General features: G+C 46.6%; 1 protein-coding gene across 1 annotated transcript in view; it reads left to right on the top strand.

Moving 5' to 3' along the window:
* The window catches only part of PLXNA4 (plexin A4), a gene marked incomplete at both ends in the record, with an annotated part of 424,475 nt that overhangs the window by 261,330 nt on the left and 140,082 nt on the right, over positions 1-23,063 (top strand). The window contains one exon of the mRNA XM_082308764.1: positions 9,406-9,506. Coding sequence (XP_082164890.1) covers positions 9,406-9,506 — 101 coding nt within the window. The remainder of the gene's footprint in view (positions 1-9,405; positions 9,507-23,063) is intronic.

Below are 23,063 nucleotides of genomic sequence, written 5' to 3'. Positions count from 1 at the left end.
CTAGGTTGGGTTAGTGTATCTTTGCTGCAGCTCAGGATCAACTGCAAGCCAAGGTTATCATGGGTTTCCCTGCTTCAGATCTTAAGTTTTTGGTTTGCAGATTAACCAGCGTGACCTCATAACTCTTCAGCTGATGCTGTCACTCCAATTGATGCTGCCCGCGGCAGGCTGCAGAGCTCGTGTCAGCTGAGATTTGATGGCACCGCATGGAGAATGACTTCTAAAAGGAGAGCAGGCAGTGATGAGAGGAGAGAGGTTGAAGGTGGGGGGGTATTTGTGAGGGTATCTGGGAACAAAACAAATGTCCCTTTTTGTGGCAAGGAGAATCGTGTCCTCTGAGGCGCTGTGTGAAGCTCAGTACCGCTGTATGCTCACATCGCTAAAAGCAATTGAGTGCATACAGTTTTACGAGTTACCTGCCGTTTGCTGAGCCTGTGATAAAGCAGTCTTAATCATGGTTTAAGCTGATGTGTTTTCTTTCGCAGCTGAGATGAGCCTGAAGGATATGCACGGTCATGTGCCTCAAGCTGAGAGGTGGCACTCTGTTAAAGGCAGTAGCTTAATAGGTTTTGATGATGTGGTCAGTGCCTGAGAGTTCAGGGAGGAGAGAGGTGCAGAAGGCTCTAAAGAGATGACCTAGGCCACCAGGTAGCCTCTCCTTTTGCCCAACATTTAGCTAACAAGGGTAAATAAATGGTCAAAAGAGAAAGGGAACCAGGATGATCAGAGGTATGAAGTGGTTTCCATGTGGGGTGTGACTGAAGAAGCAGGAACTCCTCAGCTTGGGAAGAGGTGAGCTGGGGTGTATGGTTCAGATTGGTGAAATTGTGGATGGCAGAAGGGGATGGATAGGAAGTGACTGTTCACCACCTCTTCAAATATAAGAATTACAGGGCATGAAATTAAACTGTTGAAAATCAAGCCCTGAACAAACCAGAGGAGGTGATTCCTTCAAGCAGTGGGCTCTGGAACTGTGAAACTCCCTGCCAAAGCATGCTGTGGGTGCAAAAAGTCAATGTGATTTCAAGGGTAAACCAGAAAATTAAAGAAATGTCTGTTCAGGTTACAGAATAGAGACACATAAGACTCACAAGTTCCCCTGAATGAAAATAGCCAAAAGCTGGGCAGCTACAAGGGAGATATCATATATGCTTATCCTGTTCTTATGCTTTCCTTAGTGCCATAAGGCCATGGCTGAAGACAAGGAACTGGGATATGTGGAGTGTCGATCCCAACCAGTACAGCTGTTTTTATGTGCTATTACAGGGAATTTAAAGTCTGATCACAACTGAAGAAAAGGGCATTTTTCAAACTGTCTGCCACGATTTCTGCAGCTTGACAATGTTTGTAGGGGTTGTACAATCCTGCACAAGAGAATTAGATCAACATGATCAATCCTTCATGAACTGCATGGCTCGTCAAGTGGTGGAGCTAGAAATCCAAGAGGGAGTGAGGGTGACTGGGGACACAGCAAAGATCCTCCAGACACTGGAATGAAGACAGCTTAACCCAAGGAGATGATGAGGGTATAAAGGTGGGATTTGGAGTGGTGATAGGATTAAATTAATGGGCGTTGACAACAAGGAGACACAATAGGCTACCTGAGAGGGCTGCTGAGGTGGATGAATCTGCAGGAAGATGCTCCTTGATAACTGAGGGTGAGGATGGGAACATCTGGAAAGATGGTGGAAAAAGGTGATCTGGAAAGTAGCCATCACCATTAGAAACAACTATTAATTTCTCCCTGTGTGCTTTAACTGTTCACGCCTCCACTAGGAGCCTTCAAGTGATGCTGGACTTTAAGGAAGCCCATTGCAGTGACATAAATTCCATTACAGGTCCCAATTAAGTCTATATATAGTCTTTATAGAGCCTGGGTAATGATCTATCCCTTGCTCAGCAGGCATGCTTCAGTAACCACACAGGCATTGGCTCTCATTAAGCCTAGGCTGGCCCTGCGTTAACTGTGACGTGAGGCGCTCTATTTTGTAGGCTTTTGAACACAAACATTTAGGCAAATCTCATTTGCCTCACAGTTTACAGACTGAAGCACTTGACCGTGGGATAAAGATTTAGTGGTAAACAGGGCAGGGGGGATCTGAAGCTACCTGGACCTGGCAGGGAGAAACACAGATTGAATACTACAGGCAGAGAAAGTTGGACAGAGCTGATCATTTGAAGGGTGGGTAAAAAGGTGGCTGGTTTCATCAGGCTTAGGTAAAATCACTTGACACTCCTTCCACACCTCCGAGCTGGTGAACTGTGATTTTTACAAGGGGCAAGGATTCCTAATAAATTTTCTGTCTTGTACAGAGAGCACATCAGCATGCCGATGGGATGCACTGTTGCTATCCCAGATGGGGAAGAGCTTTGCATTCTTGGTAGGGAAAAAAACAAGAGTGAATTTGGAGGAAAGCTGAATAAGATTCAATGCTGAAACCTCTGGACACACACTCTTCAATCTCCAGGTTGCCAGCTGTATTCATAGCAGGATGACATGTCTCTAGCTTGTCCTCAAGCATTGATGCTTCTGTGAGAAGAGTCATTACGGCATGGTAGACTTCTCTGAAGAAGGGACAGCACAGGGCGTAGGCTGAGCAGTTGTGAAGGGGGAACCTGGGAAGCTGCCCAGCCTTTAGAGAAGGACTGAGATAATCTTTGTTATCTGAGTGTCTGTTCCTTTGTAAATAAAGCCAGAACAGAGAGCAGGAATGAGCTTGGATGCAGCAAAGTACGAGGGCTGTATTTACAGAGCAGATGGTAAAAGGCACTTGTTCAAACACAGTCCATGTCATCACACAAGGTCTTTTGAGTTCCTGGAACAGTTTTCTAGCTATGTAACAGTGGATTTCCTCTACTACTCTCCCAGTGACTAAAGAAAATACATTTTGTATTGTGACTGGTTATTCTGGTGCTACAATTAGGAAAAGGGGACAGCTTCACATGTCTGGGGATTGTTTGCAGTGGCAAGATTAGAGGAACAGCAGAAAATTGAGTATGGCATTGATGTGAGTGAGATTCACCTCACCCAATATTCAATGTGTATGTTGTAAATGTCTCCATCTGACCTGGCTGTCTAGACTCCTTTATATTCAGTGGATAGACATAGGAACATCCAGGGTGTGATTTATCTCATCCCTGGGTAGACATCTAAAACAGAGAGCAGACAAATCCTACCCTGCCAAAGGTTCCTCCTTTAGCAGGGCCTGGATTTCTAGCTTAGACTTAGACTCTGATATTGCAGACAGACTTTGGTGAGAGGGCAAAACCCTTGCTTTGCACGCTCCCACAGAGGAGCTGTTCCCCACAAGCTGCAAGATTTACAGACTTGATGGATCAGAAATAAAACCTTCTCAAAGTCCCCAACTTGGCTTTCTGAGCCAGCTGTAGAGTAGGGTCCTGCCAAGGGAGGCGTGGAGAAGAGAACTGCTCTGCAAGGGGTGCAAAGAAAATTGCACTGTTGTAGGAGCACCTACAGCAATCTTACCGTGAGAGCATCTGATGGGAACTGACATCTCTCAGCCTTACCCTAAAGGATTCTGGGGCTATTGGCACAGAGGCTGTGGGAATCAAAACTTTCTATATGTCTCCTTGCTTTACCTCTGTTCCTGTGAGTGGCATGTGATTGTGGCTGGGTATTTGCTCTGGCAATGCCAGAGTAAAGACATCTCTCACCAAAGATGTGCAGAACAGCTCAGCACAGCAAAGGAGAGAGAAGGAGAAGCAGCACACACACAACTGTAGGTAGGAAGCCCTTTGCGAACAAGTATATTTGGACAGGTAATTTACCCTGCCACACAGCGGGACATTGACCCCCAGTTTAATTATTGTGTCATTTGTCCTTGACAGCTACTGCTGCTTCCAATTAACTCTCCTTAATTAAAGCCTCCAGTTTTCCAAGTATGTAAGCATGGATTTACTGGGAAGAGTGCTACAATGAAGAGAAAGACCTTGGGGGTGTCTGATGAGAAATGACATTCCCTGTCCCAGTGGGATTGGCAAGTTATTATTTACCTATCATGCTGGAGTGGCAGGCTGGAGTCAAACCCAGATCCTCATCTCTATCCCCGCAGGAGCATCTCCTCTCCAACCAGTTTTACAGCCATCTATATGTGTGTGAGTCTTGTTTCTTACCAGTATAACTAAAATGTGCTTCAGCTCCCTGAGCTTTTCTTTTCTGTGTTCCTGCTTTTTCCTGAGTTTGTAAGTTGGGTGGATGAGGCACAAGATCTCAAACATGACAGGTCCCTTTGTCCATAATTCAGGCCAAATTAAAATTGGCATCCTGGGATTCCGTGTGGGTGACCGAACATGCTTGCTGACTCTGTTAAGGGTGCAGAATCTGGTTCCACCCATGGTGTCTTAGGTGTTTTTTGCCTTGCTCTACTTAATAAACTGTGTTATCATGAACACTCTTATTCAAGGCTTTGAAATCAAATAAGCTCCTCTCTTAATCTTTCTGCAGTTTTTCGGGGCTGGCTGAGTCTTGAAAGATAGCAGCATTCACAGAACCCACATGGCTTGACAGAGTCACTGTTCAGTGTTTTGGAAATGTATCTTTTGACTGTTGGGAAGGAAATTGGCTACTTAAGATGCCTTTTTGTACATTTAAATTAACTTAGTCCATCAGACTGAATAAATCCCACCGCTGTATTAACATCCAATTATAACAGCAGAAATTGAGCAATGATTCACATTTTGACCAGAATGTTGGCAGTTTAAGGGGGAAAAAAAGTAATGTATATTGAAATAAAAAAGTCAGAAATGGAAGCCAGAAAATTATGACTGAGCACATAGCAGGAGCTTTTGTGAATATATAATAGCAGAAGTGGGAGCCAAATTTCTAACAGGATTAGCTGTTACTGTCTATCAGATCCAAAAACCTCAATCATGTTGTTTTAAATGACTTGCTGTAACTCATTCATACTAGAAATAGAGGGTGGACGTGAGACTGGGAGCTGGAGAAGCTGCAGTTTAGAATTTAGGCTAGATCAGAGGTGAGGACGGCCCTGGTGTTGTGTGAAAAGCCCTGAAGTCGTATGTAGCAGGTGAGCTCTGAACTGTACTGTAGTTTGCAGATTTTGGCAGATTTTTCAAGATGTCCTTGTAAGCCAGAAACTCATGAATGATTTCTTTGGGGACCTGTGAATGAAAGTGTTGATGAAGTGAAATATCTCTTCAAATCCTGCTGCAGCTACGGCACCTGGACCTGCTCATCGTTTTCTTGCTGTCCTTGAGAAGGACATCAGATTCACTTTCCACTTGTCCAACACTGGCTGTGGGATTGCATCTCACTCCAGATAGCTGTGAGTAGGGGACAGTCTAGATCATGAAGCTGCCTGAGGGATACAGGTCCTGACCCTTTGGTCTCCCCTGTTTATGCAAGGTGCTAGTGGTGTGGCTCCTGGGTCTTTCACGCCCTCCACTGCACAGCAGTGATTTTGGAAATCCTGTGGTAGGCTGGCTGCTCTGGAAATGCTGCCTACCTCGGAGATGATCAGAGATCATCTGTCCCTCTGGTCTTCTCTGGACAGAGCCTTGGAAGCACAGCAGCTCCTAGATGTCCATCAGGTGTGGGGACAAGGATCTATAGGAACCTTACCTTCATTTCTTCAATATTTCAATGAACCCAAAGTCTAAATATGTTGCACTTAATAACTTAGTGTTCAATAATCAGGTCTTTCCTGGACTTCTTGCATGAACTTTCTCAGATGCCTTAAGCCCAAGTCTTCAAACACATTTAGATAGCACCTATTTCAGCTGCATGTGACCTCGCTTTTAGCTTCAGCTCTCATTGATAAAATGAGGATATGTATGTGCTTCATCACATATGTGATATAAGCCCTTAAAACAACAGCAGTCTCTTTTTATATCCATATATTGCTCTAGCACAGTGAGTCCAAAATATCAGTTAAGTCGTGACCGCTGCAGGAATATAAATGACTCTAACCTGGCTCATCGTGCCCCAAAATGAAGGACACCGTGCTTTTGTTAATCCTCTGTCTGCTAAAACCATAGTTATATTTATTTGCTTCAAAATGTTGAATCCAAGTTCCACCCCGATGAAAGACCAGCGGTAGGGAGCCTCACTGAGGTTGGGAAATGACCTTGAAAAGTTTGTTAGTCTTTCCAAGGATGGAGAAGGGGTGGAAGGAGTAATCACCGTCTGGTTTACAATGGAGATTTCAGCCTTCAGTGCTGTCTAGTCCCTTCATCATTGTGAATAATGTCAAGGCACTGTAATTGGGAGGTTGCATGGACTTCGCTTTTTCAGATATTTTAGGGGCAGCATAAAAAGGTGACTGCTCCCAGGGGGTACGGTCAGTTCTCAAAACTTTCAACTTGGAAGGCTGAGCTGAATTAATTACAGTTTATGTTCCAAAAGAAAATAAGACCTCTGATGTGCCTTATTTGCTTGATGTTCTTTTTCTTTTCAGCTGACGACCCCTAGGTGGCTTTCCTTTCAGTCGCAGCTCCTTTGTTTTTTGTAGTTTCTTTCTTTATTAATTAGAAGGTCTGACACTTACAGCCCAAGACATCTATCAGCGTGGTACAATTTTAATTGATCTCGCAATAAAGCTACTGGAAGTGAACTCATAAAAGGTCTCATATAGCAGGAATAACACATAACAATGCAAATGGTGACACAGGACACCTACTGCTCTGGTGTGCTTGACAGGGTGTGGGATGTAGCTTGGTGCAAGCTCGTACTGCATAGCTGTGCTCTCTGGGACAGCGACACAAGCAAGGTGTGCTCCTACACAACATAAAAACTATATCCTATAGAGACTGAGTACCCTAAATGCAGGGAAAAAGGAAGCATTTCTGCAAAGATGAAGATCTGGATTCCCAGTAGGTTCCTCCTGCCTCTGAAAGGAGCTTGGATATCCTTTGAGGGTTAATTAAATAATAATAATAATATGACCTACAGAGACTGCTTTGTATCTACTCTTTTTGTAGCAATTTGCAAAGAAATAGCAAATTTCAGTCCTCTAGGACTTCTTTCTTGTACATGTATCATAGTCACAAGTGGATTTTGACTCAGAACATTCAAACCCAACATTGCTAGATGTTAGAAAAGTGCATGTTCTGATCTAAACTTCTTAACCAAGGCTCACTTCTATAAGACAGATGTAAACTAGCTCAGAAAATGAAGTTCAGAAGAACTATCTGCAGCTAATGAGGATAAAGCGAGCAGCACCATATGTTAAACTGAGGGTAGTTTGGATAGGAACCGCATAGCCAATCCCAACTGTGTTCACAAATTTCTGATTACAAGGTGGAGATTACACAATCAATTGCATCTGAATAGAGGACGATTTACAGATTTATAGTCTTTCAAAACTGAATTTTCTGTCTCTTCTGGAAGTACTCTGATGTTCACAGTGCAGACATGGTCAAGGTAGATGTGATTAAGGAAAAATAATTCAAAATATATTTTTCTCAGGTGGAAATAACAGGTGGGAATGGCCGACATAAGAAGTTATAAGGTGTCCATGCCTTGATGTCTTCTTGTAAAAAATTATATGTCTTTTTGGAAGTTGGATGCAACACAGACTATTGGGTTCAACATAAGTCTAATTGGGTGAAATCCTGGAACATACAATTATATGTGATGAACAGTTGATACCTTCTTGACCTGAAGCTTAAGGAAGGTGGAACAATGGCATTTGTGACCAAACCATCCTACCTTTGAAACTTCTTGATACTTACAGAAGTTTGAATGACTCGCTGTTTTGATCTTCCCATTTTCGTTGCTCTGTGGTCTGTCCTGATTATGTTCTTATGCTCATGCCAATAGATTCAGTTTGAGAAAGGTGTTTTTGTGGCTTTTTTTTTTTTTTTTCCCCCACATTCTTCCTTTTTCATTAAAAGCTTTCAGTAGCCGCAGTTGGTTTCTTTGGGTGACTTGACACAGGCAATGATGCAATAGTAAATAAATCCCATCATATTTCTATGTGAAGTTTTCTAAAGCTACTGCCACCTGCCAGAGGTAAAAATACGTATTTTCAGCTTTTGCTCATAGACTATCAACTACCATGTGGGGTGTCTGTATAGGGGTTAGGAAGACAATTTCTGATACAAACAGAAAAGGTCTTCATAAATAGCTGGAATTTTACCTGATATATATTTATATATAAAAGCCAGCTCTTCGTTCATTTACGGAATCAGTCAGAATTAATCTTAATCTGTCATTTCACAGCTCAAACTCTCTTGAATGTTGCACCAAGTAAAAAATTGTCACTCGGATCCAGGTGTATTCCCTTGTCATTTGTCACGAGTAACTGTTCTGCAGTTTAGAGTTGGCAGGTCTCAGTGGTGTTTCATGAGGATAATACCACACTATATCATCTGAAGGAATAAACTCTCCCTGTTGACATGAGCTGGGGTGAAGGCACTGGCAATTGACTGTATATTATAGAAGCTCTCTGAAGCTTATTCAATGGAAAAGAGACTATCAGGTTATTGGGCCCAAATTGTATGTTTGGCTTCAAAAGAAGTAAGGGGCTTACAAAACCTAATAGGAATCAAAAGGCTCTGGTCTGTTAGACAGGAGGTCAGGCTAGGCAGTCCCTTCTGTCTTTGAAATCTCTGACTGAAATACTTTAATTAAAAAGGAAGAAAGAAAAAAAAAAAAAAAAAGATAATAAAGTGCAGTATTTTGGCAGTACATAGGTGTTTCAGGTCCACCTCTAATGCCTTCTGAGCTGCAAAGTCAGGGTGACAGAAAGCTCATTCAATACCCAGGCTAGTAGCTGTTGTCCTTTTTCTGCTGGGAACAACTTCTCCAGGGACAGGACAACTGATGGCTGGAAAGATGCACGGGCAATGGGGAGTGGACCTAACGCTCTCCTGGGACCGGCGGTGGTGTGGGAGGTCACGGGAGGGAGACAAAGACATCACAAGACCTCAGTTCTCACAGGAAGCCAGAAAGCAACAGTGTCCACAAGCAGAGTGTTGGAGAGCATTGAGATTCAGTGAGTTTAACTTGCTGCAGAAGATCACATGTTCTTTAATTGTCTCAGGGTACCAGGTCACCACAGTCTGCACACAATCTGCCTGATGTACTGATTCCCTGTTAAGCCGTGCAAGTGAGGTCATCTGGCAATGAAGTGTGAAAGGCCATAGGGAAGAGGGGAAATCCACAGGGGAGGTGCTGATCTCAACAGGGGCTGCACCAAGTTGAGTGCTGATCTGGACAGGGGTTGCACCAGGTTGAACTCTGGAGCAATCTGCAGCCACATCCCTCTGTCTGCCCCAGCCTTCCAAGCTCTGCAGGGATGTCCCTTTGGGAGGACAGGCACCAGGGGAAGAGGACAGGGAGGGTGGCACCTCCGTCAAGTCATTATGGGCATTGCAGAGCCCTGTGAAAAGCCTGACAGGTTGTCCCCTTTCCTCCTGCAGCTCACTCGGGTGCCCGTGGAGTCGTGTAGCCAGTACGAGACCTGCAGCGAGTGCTTGGGCTCAGGCGATCCTCACTGTGGATGGTGTGTTCTTCACAACACGTAAGTACCTGCTGGTGTTTGCCACTGTCCCAGCCCTGCTTTTCCCCCAACCATCTTCCATCAATGGCTGTGATAACACATGGCAGAGATGCAAAATGCTGTCGCAGTCCCTGGCTGAGCCAATGAGTCACCCAAGTACCTCCAGCAAGGTCTCTGGGACTTGCTGGGGGAGACTTTGTTTAACTGAGAAGCATTTTTTGGAAGAGAAGGGTGATAGAGGCTGGTCAGATCTCCTCAACCACCTGATCCACAGTCTGCTGACTGCACCAGGGAAGCATCTGTCCACCCTGATACGCTTTAAATCAAACCCTCCAGCAGCTCTTCTCTGGGTGACAACTACCTTCTTGTTTCCATTGCTTAAGGTAGTTTGGCTCTGACTAGCAGCACTGCTCAGACACTTGTCTCAGCACCTCCAACTTTCCACTCCTCTTTCAGACTTGTCATGGTCTCCATTGCCCTTAGAAAGGAATCAGGTCCCTGGAAGCATCATGAGGTCCATTCCAAGTCAGATTTCGAAGGGACCTTATGGTGTGTATGCTGACTGTGGGAAAATGTTGACCCTAAAGTTGAGCATTTGTCCTGTGTGGGTCAACTCAACTGTGGCAAATGAGCACAAATGAGCCAAATTGATCATACTGGGGCCGGTCCTGTTCAGCATCTTCATTGATGATCTGGATGAGGGGATCGAGTGCACCCTCAGTAAGTTTGCAGATGACACCAAGTTGGGTGGAAGTGTCAATCTGCTGGAGGGTAGGAAGGCCCTAGAGAGGGACCTGGACAGGCTGGATCGTCGGGCCGGGGCCAACTGCACGAGATTCAAGAAGGCTCAGTGCCGAGTCCTGCACTTGGGTCACAACAACCCCATGCAACGCTACAGGCTGGGGGAGGAGTGGCTGGAGAGCTGCCTGGCAGAAAAGGACCTGGGGGTGTTGGTTGACAGCTGGCTGAACATGAGCCAGCAGTGTGCTCAGGTGGCCAAGAGGGCCAACGGCATCCTGGCTTGTATCAGGAATGGTGTGGCCAGCAGGACCAGGGAGGTGATCGTGCCCCTGTACGGGGCACTGGTGAGGCTACACCTCAAGTACTGTGTTCAGTTTTGGGCTCCTCACTCCAAGAAGGACATGGAGGTGCTGGAGCGTGTCCAGAGAAGGGCAACAAAGCTGGTGAAGGGTCTAGAGCACAAGTCTTATGAGGAGCGGCTGAGGGAGCTGGGCTTGTTTAGTTTGGAGAAGAGGAGGCTGAGGGGAGACCTTATTGCTCTCTATAACTGCCTGAAAGGAGGTTGTAGCCAGGTGGGGGTCGGTCTCTTCTCCCTAGTAACGAGTGATGGGACGAGAGGAAATGGCCTCAAGCTGCGCCAGGTGAGGTTTAGGTTGGATATTAGGAAAAACTTCTTCACTGAAAGGGTGGTCAAGCATTGGACCAGGCTGCCCAGGGAAGTGGTTGAGTCTCCATCCCTGGAGGTATTTAAAGAACAGATAGATGTGGTGCTCGAGGACATGGTATAGATGGACTTGGCAGTGCTAGGTTAACGGCTGGACTCGATGATCTTAAGGGTCTTTTCCAACCTTGACGATTCTATGATTCTATGTTTCTATGATTCTATGATTTGGCTTATCCAGCCAGGGTGCTGAGCAAATTTGTCTATATCCACATTCTTGGGCTTCTGTATAACAGGCCAAGATGGGGCCTCATTTCACCATTTCATTATTCTGCAGTACTGGCTGATCAAGTGCCTCGCAAGGAGCACTGGATCCAGGTGTCCTCAGGACTGGGAGATTAGTTAATTGGCTTTATTTTCTCTAGACTTTTTAATGATGCTATTGATCTTGAAGTTTCCTCTCTGCAGCCTTCACTGCCAGTGATCTCCTCCTGCAGAGACCCCTCTGCCAAAGCTGGGGAGAGGGAGGTGTCAGGTTGGCTGAGCTCCTGGCTATGAGTGGCAGGGTGGTCTCATTTGCCAAGAACCTCTCAGCAGAGACAGTGGCTGAAAAGTGCATTGCATCTGTCTAACCAAACGTGTCCAGCTGAGCGTGGCTCTGCAGGGTGCTGTCACTCCAGGTCTCACAGTGTCCTTGGCAGTGATGGAGGGTTTTTCTGATGGATCCTGCTATTGCAGTGTGTCTGTCTTCTCCCGCTGAGTTAAGCTCTGAATTCTTTCTGTTGCATTGCAAACTCTCCTAGTGGAGACAGTGCTCCAGTTGAAGTGATTCTCTTTGCTACATCTCCTTTCTGGAACAGAAGAAAAGGGAAAAAACCTGTACCATATTCCAACCTTCTGTGGATGCTCTTTAGCTTGTGTGACCCTCATCCAAAGCCATGACAGTCTGCTCAATTTCAGATCAGATCTAGGTGATCCACCCCAAAACTTGGCAAAAAACTCGACTCAGGCTCTGGAATTGTTCAAGGGATCCTTGGCAAACCATTCCTGAGTTGTGGTCTAGTAGGCATGAACCCATGAAACTTTCACCCTGATGACCTGAGGATATTTCCAATTGATATACAGCTCTATAGTATGTTTCCGTCTCATCTTATCCTGCATGCATCCTGCAGAGCACTGTGTTTTGCTGTCAATGGATGGACAGCACAGACTATGTGCAAGCAGTACAGGATAAGCATGAATTTGGCCGTTGATTGTACCACTTCAATGCTAGATATTTCATCTCCTGCCGTCCAGGGTCAGTAGCAACAAGCAATCAATACATCCAGCAATAAATCCTCAAAAGGAGACAAAAGGGTCAGAGACAACTGCAGATTGTCCAGCAGCTCATTGTGAAGGAGTGTCAGAAATGTGACAGCTGGTGACGAGCAAGGGTGGCAGCATCAACTCAGTTAGAACAAGAAACCCCCATACAGACTTGGTCCTTCACGGAGAAGTTTGGCCTCGCAGTCTGGACCTGGTTGATGGCAGGATCCCCATGCCCTCCTCCTTCTGGTCACTTAACCTCTGTTACCTTATCTGGAAAAGAGAGGCACTTCTTATTTATGTACCTTGCAGCAGGGTCACTGAGATTAATTCCCTGTGGGTTTTTTTGAAGCAGTCAGAAGGCAAATGTTATCAAAACCCACTTCAGTCTGTTCCTTCCCCCTACTTTCCACTGCAGTCAAGAAATCTGATTTCCAGTCCTAGTTTGGGAGGGGTTTTCAGTGCAGCCCCAGGTGTTCCTCTCTGGGTCTCAGTTTCCTCGTCCTTTTAGGTAGCCCTGAGATCAGGGGAGCCAATTACATCCCATTCAACAAGGCTTGGCTGTGCAGAATATTCAGGGTAAGAGTGCCATAATACTGAGCCCCTTATTAGCACTTTTTGCACATCGGAACCACTTAAGATTCATTAACAGACTTTTCCTCAAGTGGGATGCATCATCAATGGCTCCTGCACAAGGACCTCTGGGGAAATGTGCCATAAGCATTTCCCTTTGTGAGTGCTAACCCTTCTCTCTTCCCTACCACTCAGGAATCCCAGGGACTTTGCAGTGCACAGCTGAATCCAGCCATGCTGATGTGGCAGCTGTTTTGTGGAAGGGATGGGAGAGACAGTTGGGTTGTGGAAGACCTGGGGTAGAGTGGTACTGGAAACCAGATTGCCTGTGGGCAAAGCCATGCCTTTCACCCATCTTTCTCCTCCAGTATAAACCATCAAGAGGAACACTGGTAGACTGGGAGACAGGCGAAAACTGCCAGATGGGGTACAGCATCTATAGGTGAAAACTGCCAGATGGGGTACAGCATCTATCTTTTTGTCTCTCCCATGCGGGTCTCTTTTATTTTGGGGATTTGCAATTCAAGGGCTGATGCAGACCCTTTTCCCCAGACCCCCATTTCCAAGTTACCCTCAGCTTCCACCACGGAAGAGGTCTGGGGACACCTGGGGACAGCTCGCCATCCATCGTCTCATGGCGGAGCTTGGCTGTCTGCGCGGAGGGCAGTGTGCCAGGGCTCAGGAATCGATTTCCACGGCTCTGCTGTCCTAACCTTACACCAAGAAACTCGAGTCTGCTGAGAGAGAAAGAGACAGACAGACCCATAGACGGCTGCAGGAAAAAGGAGGGGGGGAGGATTGATTGGCTTTTGCCCTGAGAAGAGGAGAGCCGATATAGAGCAGGTCACCAGAGCTTTTCATCTCTGTATCTTTAGCCCAGATCTTGTCCCCCCTTCCCTTTCCCTGCTATAGCTCAGCTCCCCTCCTGGGCTCTGTTCAGGCCTCTTTAGGCGGTGATGAATCATTTAGTTGGTGTAAATTGAAAATGTGGCGCTTGGTTGCTGCATTGGTCTCCAGGGGAGGGTGAAGGGCTGGGGTAGGAGTGGGGGTGGAGGAATCAGGCTGAAAAGCTAGTAGCTGGCACGGAGGCACTCCGTGCCTGGCTGCAAGGTCACAGCAATGTCGCCAGCCTGAACAGGGGGGCTGCAGAGAGGGAGGAGAGCAGAGCGAAGTTTCTCCAAGCCTGAAATGAATTGCAGCTTCCTCCTATGTCAGATGCAGCAGTGTCCAAAGATGCCATCCAATATCTGACCACCCCTCCAAATCCCCGGCAAGTTTCTTCTGTCTCCATCCATAGCCTAACTACTACCCTCCTCTACCTCCTTTCCCGCTCACAGGCAGAGGGACAGAGATAGGGGATGCTCTTTTTCCCCAGAGGAGGGATAAACCCTTCTGCAGCTGAATGAGCCTTCTCTATCCCTGCCTGGCCCAGCACCAGTTCCAGAGCAGACACGCATAAGCACTGATCCATGTGCACGTGGTGACCACACAAGTTTTCAGCCCTGCACAGTATCTCTGGGTTGTGCTTAACACCCCAAGTACCAGCAGAATTGATGTTTGGCGCAGAAGAGCAGCAGCATCCCTATAGGGAGAAGTAACACTTTATCAAGGGGAAATATGCTGACCTGTTCCAGGCTCTGTTGTGTTGGCTGCCACTTCTAGATTTCGGCTGTGCTGCCTAATTTCATCTTCATGTAGCTTCTGTGTAATTCTGGAATGAATAGTAGAACATGCACAAGCTGTCCTTAAGGGAGGTTGCAGCCTCGGCACCAGCCGCCTCCTACTCTGGGATCTGTCCTTGCTGTTATGGGGGTGCCTTGGCCGGCAGGTCATAAGTTGCAGTCAGAGAGGAAAATAGTCTCATTTTCTGGGAGGACTTGTGATATTTCAAAACTTTTTTTTTTTTTTTTCCCAGCTTGTAGTGGGCTAATTATTTTTTTTTAATAAGAAATATTCTTGAAAGCCATTTTAGAAGGGGCTGATATCATTTAGTAATTGGAGTGTGATTCATTTAGACCTCAGAAGTTCTTATTTTGGGATTTTATTTCAGGTTTTAGTAAATTGCTTAAAATTTCAAAGTAAAAAGTCATTCTGAAGTGAAGCTTTATTTTTTTTTTTTTTTCACTAAAGTGAAACATTTGGGCATCTGTGATTTCTTGCTCCCCCAGAAGTCTTTACCAGCTCTACAGACTGAGCAAAGCAGACCATCAACAAACACTGTTGGTTTAGAGGAACTGACATTTTGTGCAGAGGGAAAAGGGCTTGTTTAAGCATCCCCAGTCTGTCCTACTGTGGAGGTAGCAGAACCAGGAGTCACTTCTCTCTGCACTCCTCTGCTCATCTGTGAGGAGCTGCACATGTGCTTTTTCTGTCTTTCTGGCACTCAAGAACCTCACCTAGGAACCCGAGCTGGCTCTGTTGGCTTTGCACCCCAGGTGCAGAGCACATGCCAGGAGAGGCCCTCCCTACTCCTGCACTATGGGAACAAGATGCAGTGGCCTCCTGTAGGTATCCTTACCCCATGAAGAAGCAATGACAGAAGCCTTTTTAGATATGGGCCATATCAGCCACCTTCCTGGATCCCTTTGGTGGCTCTGGGTTGGTCAAGGGATGGCCAAAATCTGGTATGCACAATTACTCAGCCTGAGCTGACCATGGATTAACTGGATAGCTGCAGCAGCAGAGATGGTGTTTATGAGACACTTGAGAAGCCATAGGAGAGTTTTTCGGTTTCCCCAAAAAAGAACAGCTCTGTTCACAAGGGTTTTATGCTGTCCTCTGGCAGCAGACACCTACCCCTTTATCTGTGAAGTTGTCCTCCACGTCCTCCTGCTCTCCAGCTCTTCCCGTCTGCCTTGTAGCTGCAGGATACTTGTGTACCCAGAAATTACAATTCTCATTTCTAATATGATATTGAGGAAAAAGGGCACTTAAACAAGTTGTTTTCTAGGGACTGAGGGATTAGTGTGGAGGGGAAAGGAGGTTTGTTATCCATGCTCAGGCTCATTGCCAGACCAGGAAAAAAAAAGAAAAAGTTACAAAGTGCAGCTCCCGCTGTCTCGTCTCAGCAGGTAACCTGATGCGATGCTGCTTGCAGAGGCTCATTGATCGTCCCTGGCTTTAACTTTCTTGGTCAAAGTCTTCTGAATCGCTAGAGAGTCTCGGGTAACCTAAGCCACCTACAGATGCTGCAATAAGACCTTTTTTGAAGGGTCTTTTACTTGCTTGACTTTCTGCTGTCTGAAAGACTGTGACTGTCTTTCAGGCTGAGGTTTTTTCTTTCTTTTCCCCTTCACCTCCTCCCTTTTCCTTCCCAGCCTTTTCCTCCACTTGCGCAGGGGAGGGAGGATACCTCAAGTGCTGCGTGGGGAAAGGGCACTGGGAAGGGCTGTATGGGTCAGGCTCCAGGGACCCAGCAGGGCAGGAAGGTGAAATATCACACCCAGTCCTGTGCCACTCCGAGCTCTAACAGATAGATAGTGAGAAAATAGTGATTTACTGATTTGTGCAGGGGCTCATGATCCTATAGACTCCCTCAGCTTCCATTACAAGAAACCAGGGCCTCAGCTGTCCCTGCTTTGTATTCCCCAAGCCCAAGGTGCAAACTGGAGTCCCTTGAGTAAGGCAGCAATTTGCAGGTGTTTTGCATTTGCCTGGCATGATGAATAAGTCTTTGCAATCATGGTTGGGAACTTTTTTTATAGGAAAAGTTTTCTGTATCCTTTCCTGCCCTAGCATCGTCTTGCCATGGATGAGCTCTTGGTGCCTTCAAATATCTGGGAGACCCTCTACATGTCAAAGGTACATGATAATTGTCCTAATCTTCCTAAAGGTGTATCAGCCACGCAAAGAGCAAACGGCTTCTACCTCAAATCCTGCATTACCTTGGAAACTTGCAGCCAGCTGGGCTGATTGTCTCCATCAGAGGGGAAGCTCAGAGCTATTTCAATTGCTATGTTCAATACCCCTGTGTGTCTGAGGTATTTGGGGGTACTTCTCATTGCAACAGGAGATTGCCACATACATGCTGTTGGTACACAACAGGGAGAAAAACATAAATGATGGGGGGGGAAATAATTGCAGGAAATCTGAAATCTTTCATTTGGTTTGAAAGTCTCCAATCAGCTGCCAGTCAATGGTGGCAAAGGTAGGAGTGAACCAGCTGTCAAGATGCCTTGTCTCCAAACAGTGCTTGGTTTGACTCCTCCTTGGTCACAGCTGGTGCTCAGACAGCCGTGCACATGGCCTGTGAACCTCTCCATCTGATAGCAGGGGAAAGTGGAGTCATCTTCCCACAATTGGCCTTGGCACAGAGTGATTCCCACTTCTTCTCAGGTAGTTATCGAAACTGGAGATGGCATTTCAGCATTTCAGCCTTCCGCACAGAGGGAAGCGCACAGCAGGGGGGCTCTGTAGAGTGACATTGGCCCATTAAGCATTCTGCATTGAGCCTAGATAATCTTTAATCTGTCTGCTGAGGTATAGCTAAAGTACCCATCATTTCACACCTAGGCATTGCTTCTCCTTTGGAGCAGAGGAAATAGCCCCAAATGTGACAGCTCTCCAATGGCCTTTTGAAATGAGATCAGGGCTCTTAGTCCAGAGAGCAGGAGGAAATTCTTGGGACAGGGAGCATGCCTATTGATGGTCATAAAGCCCCGAGTGAAATGGAGGCTCCTGGGAATCCCATTTCGTTACAGATTGGCGATGACATTGAATAAACCACTCTCAACCAGCCCTGTCCCTTTGAGCAGAATAGTCAATCAATCAGTAGTGCTGGAGAGCTGACCCATCGCTGTACCTGCATGTTGAGCATCCAACCCTGCTGATATCCTTCCATTCCCTAGATGCCACTGTGTCCTTTTTGGGAGCACTTTTGCTGCTCTGGTCTACCCAGCAATGCAGGGCAGAGCTGTGCCCTTCACAGGTTGATTATCTTGGTGGCCATGTCTGCCTGAGGCAATTCGGGGACAACACTGGGCACTGTGGACTGTAAGACGCAGGCGTGTGGTAAATGTGTTTTGATAACAATCTTCTTCCTTGATTAGCTTATTTTGCTAGAGGGCAGTGGGGAGGTGCGGGAAGATAATTAGTTTGTGCAGTGGGTTCCAGCAGCAGCTTTCTCCTGATACAGCCCTGTGAGTTAGGTGTCCTACTTGGGATTTGTCTCCATCACAGAAACATTAGCAGCTCAGGTTTAGCACTGCAGAAACTTCAGCCTTTGCAGAGAATGATCTCTGGGGTTTCTTCTTCTCTGATGTGAAACACAGCACGCAGTCTGCCGTGGGCTAGGAGGTGTGTCTCGTGTGCTAGAACATGCAGTGAGAAAGGGATAATGGTGCTCAGTGGTAACTGGGGGCCTTCTAGAGGACCTCCTGTATGCTGGTTCCCTGACAGGGGACACACCTTTGTTATCTCAACTTCGCCCTTGCTCTGGGACACTACACACTGGTGGGTGGCATATCTAGATATCACACAGTGAGTATCTAGGGTAACAGCTAGGGAGGGAACAGGGACGGGAAAAGCTGTATGACCACTCTGATCAGCTTAGAAAGCTTGTCAGATGTGCACTGGAGCTGAGGCACAAAATTAAAGGGGCTGCCACATGGAAGGAGTGTACCCTGACTTAGATTATAAAGTGGAAGTTGACAGAGCCAGCAAGGAGACCTAGATATGGAGTGGCAACATAAGGACTTAATTCAGGTGCCTAAACACAGATGTATGGAGAATATACAAGGAGAATTTGAAATACAGGTGTTTTTATTTATGCAAGGAACGCAATTCAGTTGCCCATCCATGCTGTCTGCTGCAACTGGAGTGCCTGGGGTATGTGAGATGGGGCTGGCAAATACAACAGAGTCTACTGGAGACCCATTCCCTCTGGTGGATAAGATGAAAACCAGCTGAGGTCCTGAGGACATCTCAAGTCATGTTAGACCCCCGTGCGTGGGCAACAAAATAGAGCCCAACCCCAGCTTGAGATGTCCTCTCCCCACACATTCTTGGAGTGGCAAAAAAACCAGGCCCGGGTTTTGCAACTTGACCAGTCTCACTCCTCCCATGAATTTTAAAGTCCTCCAAGGTCCTAATTTGCAATAAGGCAGGGCTAGGGTTCCCTGCAAGATTGTGCCATGCTCCAGAGTAGACTCAGTGAGTGTCATGATATATGGATGGTTCGGGAAACTCGGTCTCAGTCACTGATCTGTTTGTAGGGAATTGCTCTCTGTCTTGCTGTCAGATGCTCCCTGGTGCCTCTGTGGCGAGTGACCTGCCAGTGAGGCAAAATGGCATACTGAAGGAGCTCTCCTCAGGGTGGGGGCACGTCTGCCTGCCACTGTTTCTTCTGTGACATTTCATCATTCTTGACCTGTGACAGGTCTCAGAAGGGAATTGGGGGAGAGGGGGGGGCAGGATTAGGAAGTTCTTCCACCTAAGGAAAAGCACAGCAAACCTTTAAAGTATGTCTTTATCAGAACTCACCTTCTCCATGGATCTGCACACACACACATTCCTACCCATAAATACATGCCATCATCTTCTGTTGCACACTCCCACAATCAGAGACCTGCCACCAAATATCCCCATGTGCTACCAGCACATGTGTCTCCAGCCCCTAATTTTCCCTCTTGCTCCCACACCCCTCTGACTCATTCCCCCAAGCAGAGGTGCAGAGGTAGAACCTTTCCCAGTTGTCTTCTGTACCAGGGAGATTTTATCTCCCTTCCTTGTAGTACTGTGGTCATGGAGGCAGGTTGTGTGAGTTCACAGGAGCTTCTGAGGTTGAAGGTAGTTATCTCATCATGCTGTGGGGCTTTTTTTTTTTTGTGGGATCCTCCTTGCTTTGCTACGAGCATAGTCTCTTCTTTCTATCCCCAGCAATATACCTATTTCTTTTGTTTGGTAAGTGGATCTGAGCAACTCATCATTCTGTTTTCTTGAACATCTTGTCTTCCATCATTTTCCAGTTCAGGTATGTCCTTCAGCAGGTTTTGAATAGCATACCATCAATAGCAGGAACCATCTACCAAGGTAGGTGCAGATGTTTTAGCTCCATGAATTACAGGAACCAGACAACAGCTTGATCTCTGGCCTTGTGGGGAAATATAGAAGTCCCTCCCTCATGTACAAGACAACATTCAAGTAAAACATCTTGCAAATGAACCCCACCAGTTGGCCCAGTAGTGAAGAGCAAGCTTGGGTGTCAGTTGGCTGCAGGTCTCCACTGGGCTAACCAGCACAGGTCAGCCACAGAGGAGAGCAGTGAAAACCAGTGCATTACCAGGACTGTGGTCATATGAGAGATGAGTGGCAAATCTGGACATGGAACAACATTTCTTGCCTCCTCTTTCAATGCCCAATAGATTGGACCAAATTAATTTCTGCTGGGGTAATGGGTGCATTTTTAATAATCGCCAGAGCCAGAGCTAGACGAGTGGCTAACATGGTTGGATGCAAGAAACCAGGATATGCAAAGAAAACATGTTTTCTTGCCATCCTCCCACAGGGGAGGCCAAATTCACAGTGAAGAACAGACTTGTTGGCTGTGAATGTCTTCTGCCACTTGCTATGGGCTTCTTTATGTGATGTAGGGACATGGGGCAGCCCAACTGCAAGCAGGCATGGCTCGATCCTGTAATATAGCATGCACCAGCCCCTGGGAATGGGGAGAATGCAGGTTTCTGATTATTTTCCTCCACTGATTGTTCCCCTGCCTAGGAAGTTGCACCAGCAATCAGCATGTCTTTTTGTTGATTATCTCATGGCAACAACTAAAGAGAATGCTGGGGGGCAGAGAAATACATTGAGGAGCAGAAATGCTGAAAGGTCTGCTGGGACAGAGTGGAAGAGCTGGAGGGTGATTCTGCCTAACCTAGCTAAAGGGATTTGAAAGGTTGTGAATAACATGAAGAAGTGGGAATTTGTGTGGGCTGAAGGTCTGAGGCACTGTTGTAAGATAGCTTCTGACTGGGAAAAACAGGTTCTGGACCCCTTGGTACATTGAGAAAGGGATGCCAGCATGACCACTGGTTACAGAATTTTCCTTAGGCAAGAGAAAGCAGTATTAATTTCCCTGCTCTGCTATAGGTACCTTGCATGATTTTGGACAAGTTACTTAGAATGGGATTTATGTCATCTACTACTAGGTTTCTTGCCTCAGCAGCCAGTGAAGAGAGGGACTTTTTCTGAACACATTCGTTGTAATCCTGAGGTGTTTTAAGGCAGTGGGGTGAATAGCGTTCTGGAAGTGCCAGTTTCTTTTAGTAGCTATTGGGGAAACCTAAATGACTATATCAAACAATGCTCAACTTACAATGACTCCAGTCCTTTATTTCCCTGTGTTTTAGCCCCTTTTTTGTAGGAGAGGAGTAACAGTTCCTCACCTTACGGCAGCTGTGAGGTCCAAAGCCTTAAAGCACTTGGGACAATGAGTGGCTTGCAGAATTCTTGTAGGGAGCTGGACTTGATGACTGCAGGCTCCCAGACAGTACTGGCTATAAAGCATGATGACAATAATTTCATCTCACCAGTGGCTGAGTAAGCTTTGGGTTTGTTTAATTAAAGCAGAAGGAGACTTAGAAGATATGACAAGGTGCAAACACATGGGTAGATCCTTGCTTAACCCAGTGAACATACCCAAATCACCCTGTGCCCCTGTCTGGCTGTTAGAGCAGAGGTGGCACCAGAAGGGTTAAGGCAGGCAGGACAGGACAGTGTGGAATGAAGCAAACACCCCTGTGTCTTGCTTCTCCCTCCCATATCTCATTCCCAATGCCTCCTGCCCCTCTGGCCCCAGGCAGTAAAGGAGATCTACATTTTAATTGAGACATGTTAAGAAAATAATCTCAATCTAGCTCACCCATGCCTTGAAGGCTTCTTCCTTGTTAGCCTGGTGCAGATGCTAAGTGCACACTTTTGGGGGGGTGTTTGTTATATGTCTGTTTCTCTCCTTTTTCCATCCCTGCTTGATTCCTAGGTCTGGGGAGGAGGGCAGAAGGCTGGAGCTGTCAGGAAAAAGTAGAGCAGAAAATGGCAGGACCTCATTTAGATCTTCTCCCTCTCTTGCAAATAGGAGTGGCATGCAAAACCCAGCCATGATATGCACTAAGCCATGAAGAAGTACTGTGGTGCCTGGCAGTGCTGGGCACTGCCCCTGAGGACCTTGGGAACAAGTCTTTGCAAGATGTTGTCCTCTGGTTGCAGTTGCATCCTCTCTCCCCTCCCTCCGATCCTTGATCCTCGGTAGCAGGTGTAGAAAGGAGGCCAAGATGCTTCAGAAGTTTGAAACACAGCCTTGCCTGCAGTTGGAAGGAAAGGGGATGAAGTGAGGCCTCTTTAGTCTCTCATTTGTATTAATGGGGTCCCACTCTCGTGGCTCAGGGACAAAGTGGGGAGATGACCACAAGAAAACCGGACACCTTTTGTTTTGCTGCAGACCCAAACCTTCACCACAAATTGGTGCAAGTTTTGTCTGCAGACTCTCTCAGCTGCAGCAGAGGGACAGGACCCCCCATGAGCTGTCCTTTCCCTTGGCACCCCAGGAGCTGGGAACAGACGGCCAGCCTCGTCCCGCCTACAACACCCGCTTGGGAGGGATGCATTTGCCAACCAGCCCTGCCGAATGAGCACTGGATTATTTTTTGCAGGGCAAGGGGGCAGGATTTCAGTTCAGATAACACTTTCCTATTTTGTCTGTTCCTTGTCTCTCAGAGCTTGCCTGGCCTGATAAGGTGTTATCAGAGTGGAGCATCTCTGTCAGAGCCACCACTGAGATGTGGCTGAGCGAGAGATGGCTTTTCTGGACTCCTTGCAGGCTTCCCTGGCCCTCTTCCACCCAGAGCCTCTAAAGAGCCAGCCAGTTAATAATGGCAGGAGGATGAAGTTGGGATGGTTGCCAAGAGCTTTCGCTCTGTGCTATTCTCAGGGAGAAGAGAAACTGCAAACGTGGATAAGAGTGAATCAATCTGATCCCTTCTTCATTTTCACCCAGTCCCAAACCTGAACACATGCTTGCAAGTAACTTTGAGCATATGAGTAACTCAGAAAGTAGAATGATTTTTCCATATTAAGCCTATTGACTCATAAAATATATTTTCAGGTATGGATCTGAATTCTGCAGTCTGTCTGGGTAGGGTCTCAGTATACCTAGGTATGAACGTAATTTTCTGCATGGTAGGGACTTCATTCTTCCTAGTACTGTCAGGGCAGAAGTAAGTCTCTGCTCTCTGTTCCCCTCTCTGCTCTCAAGGACCGAAGGCAAAAACCTGCCCTTGAGGATTCCCTTCTGGCTTTAATTGATG

The sequence above is a fragment of the Platalea leucorodia genome (assembly GCF_965183815.1).
Source record: "Platalea leucorodia genome assembly, chromosome: 4".
NCBI classification, from domain to species: domain Eukaryota; kingdom Metazoa; phylum Chordata; class Aves; order Pelecaniformes; family Threskiornithidae; genus Platalea; species Platalea leucorodia.
Note: the sequence above shows the minus strand (reverse complement) of the source record. Positions and strands in the feature narration are given on the sequence as shown.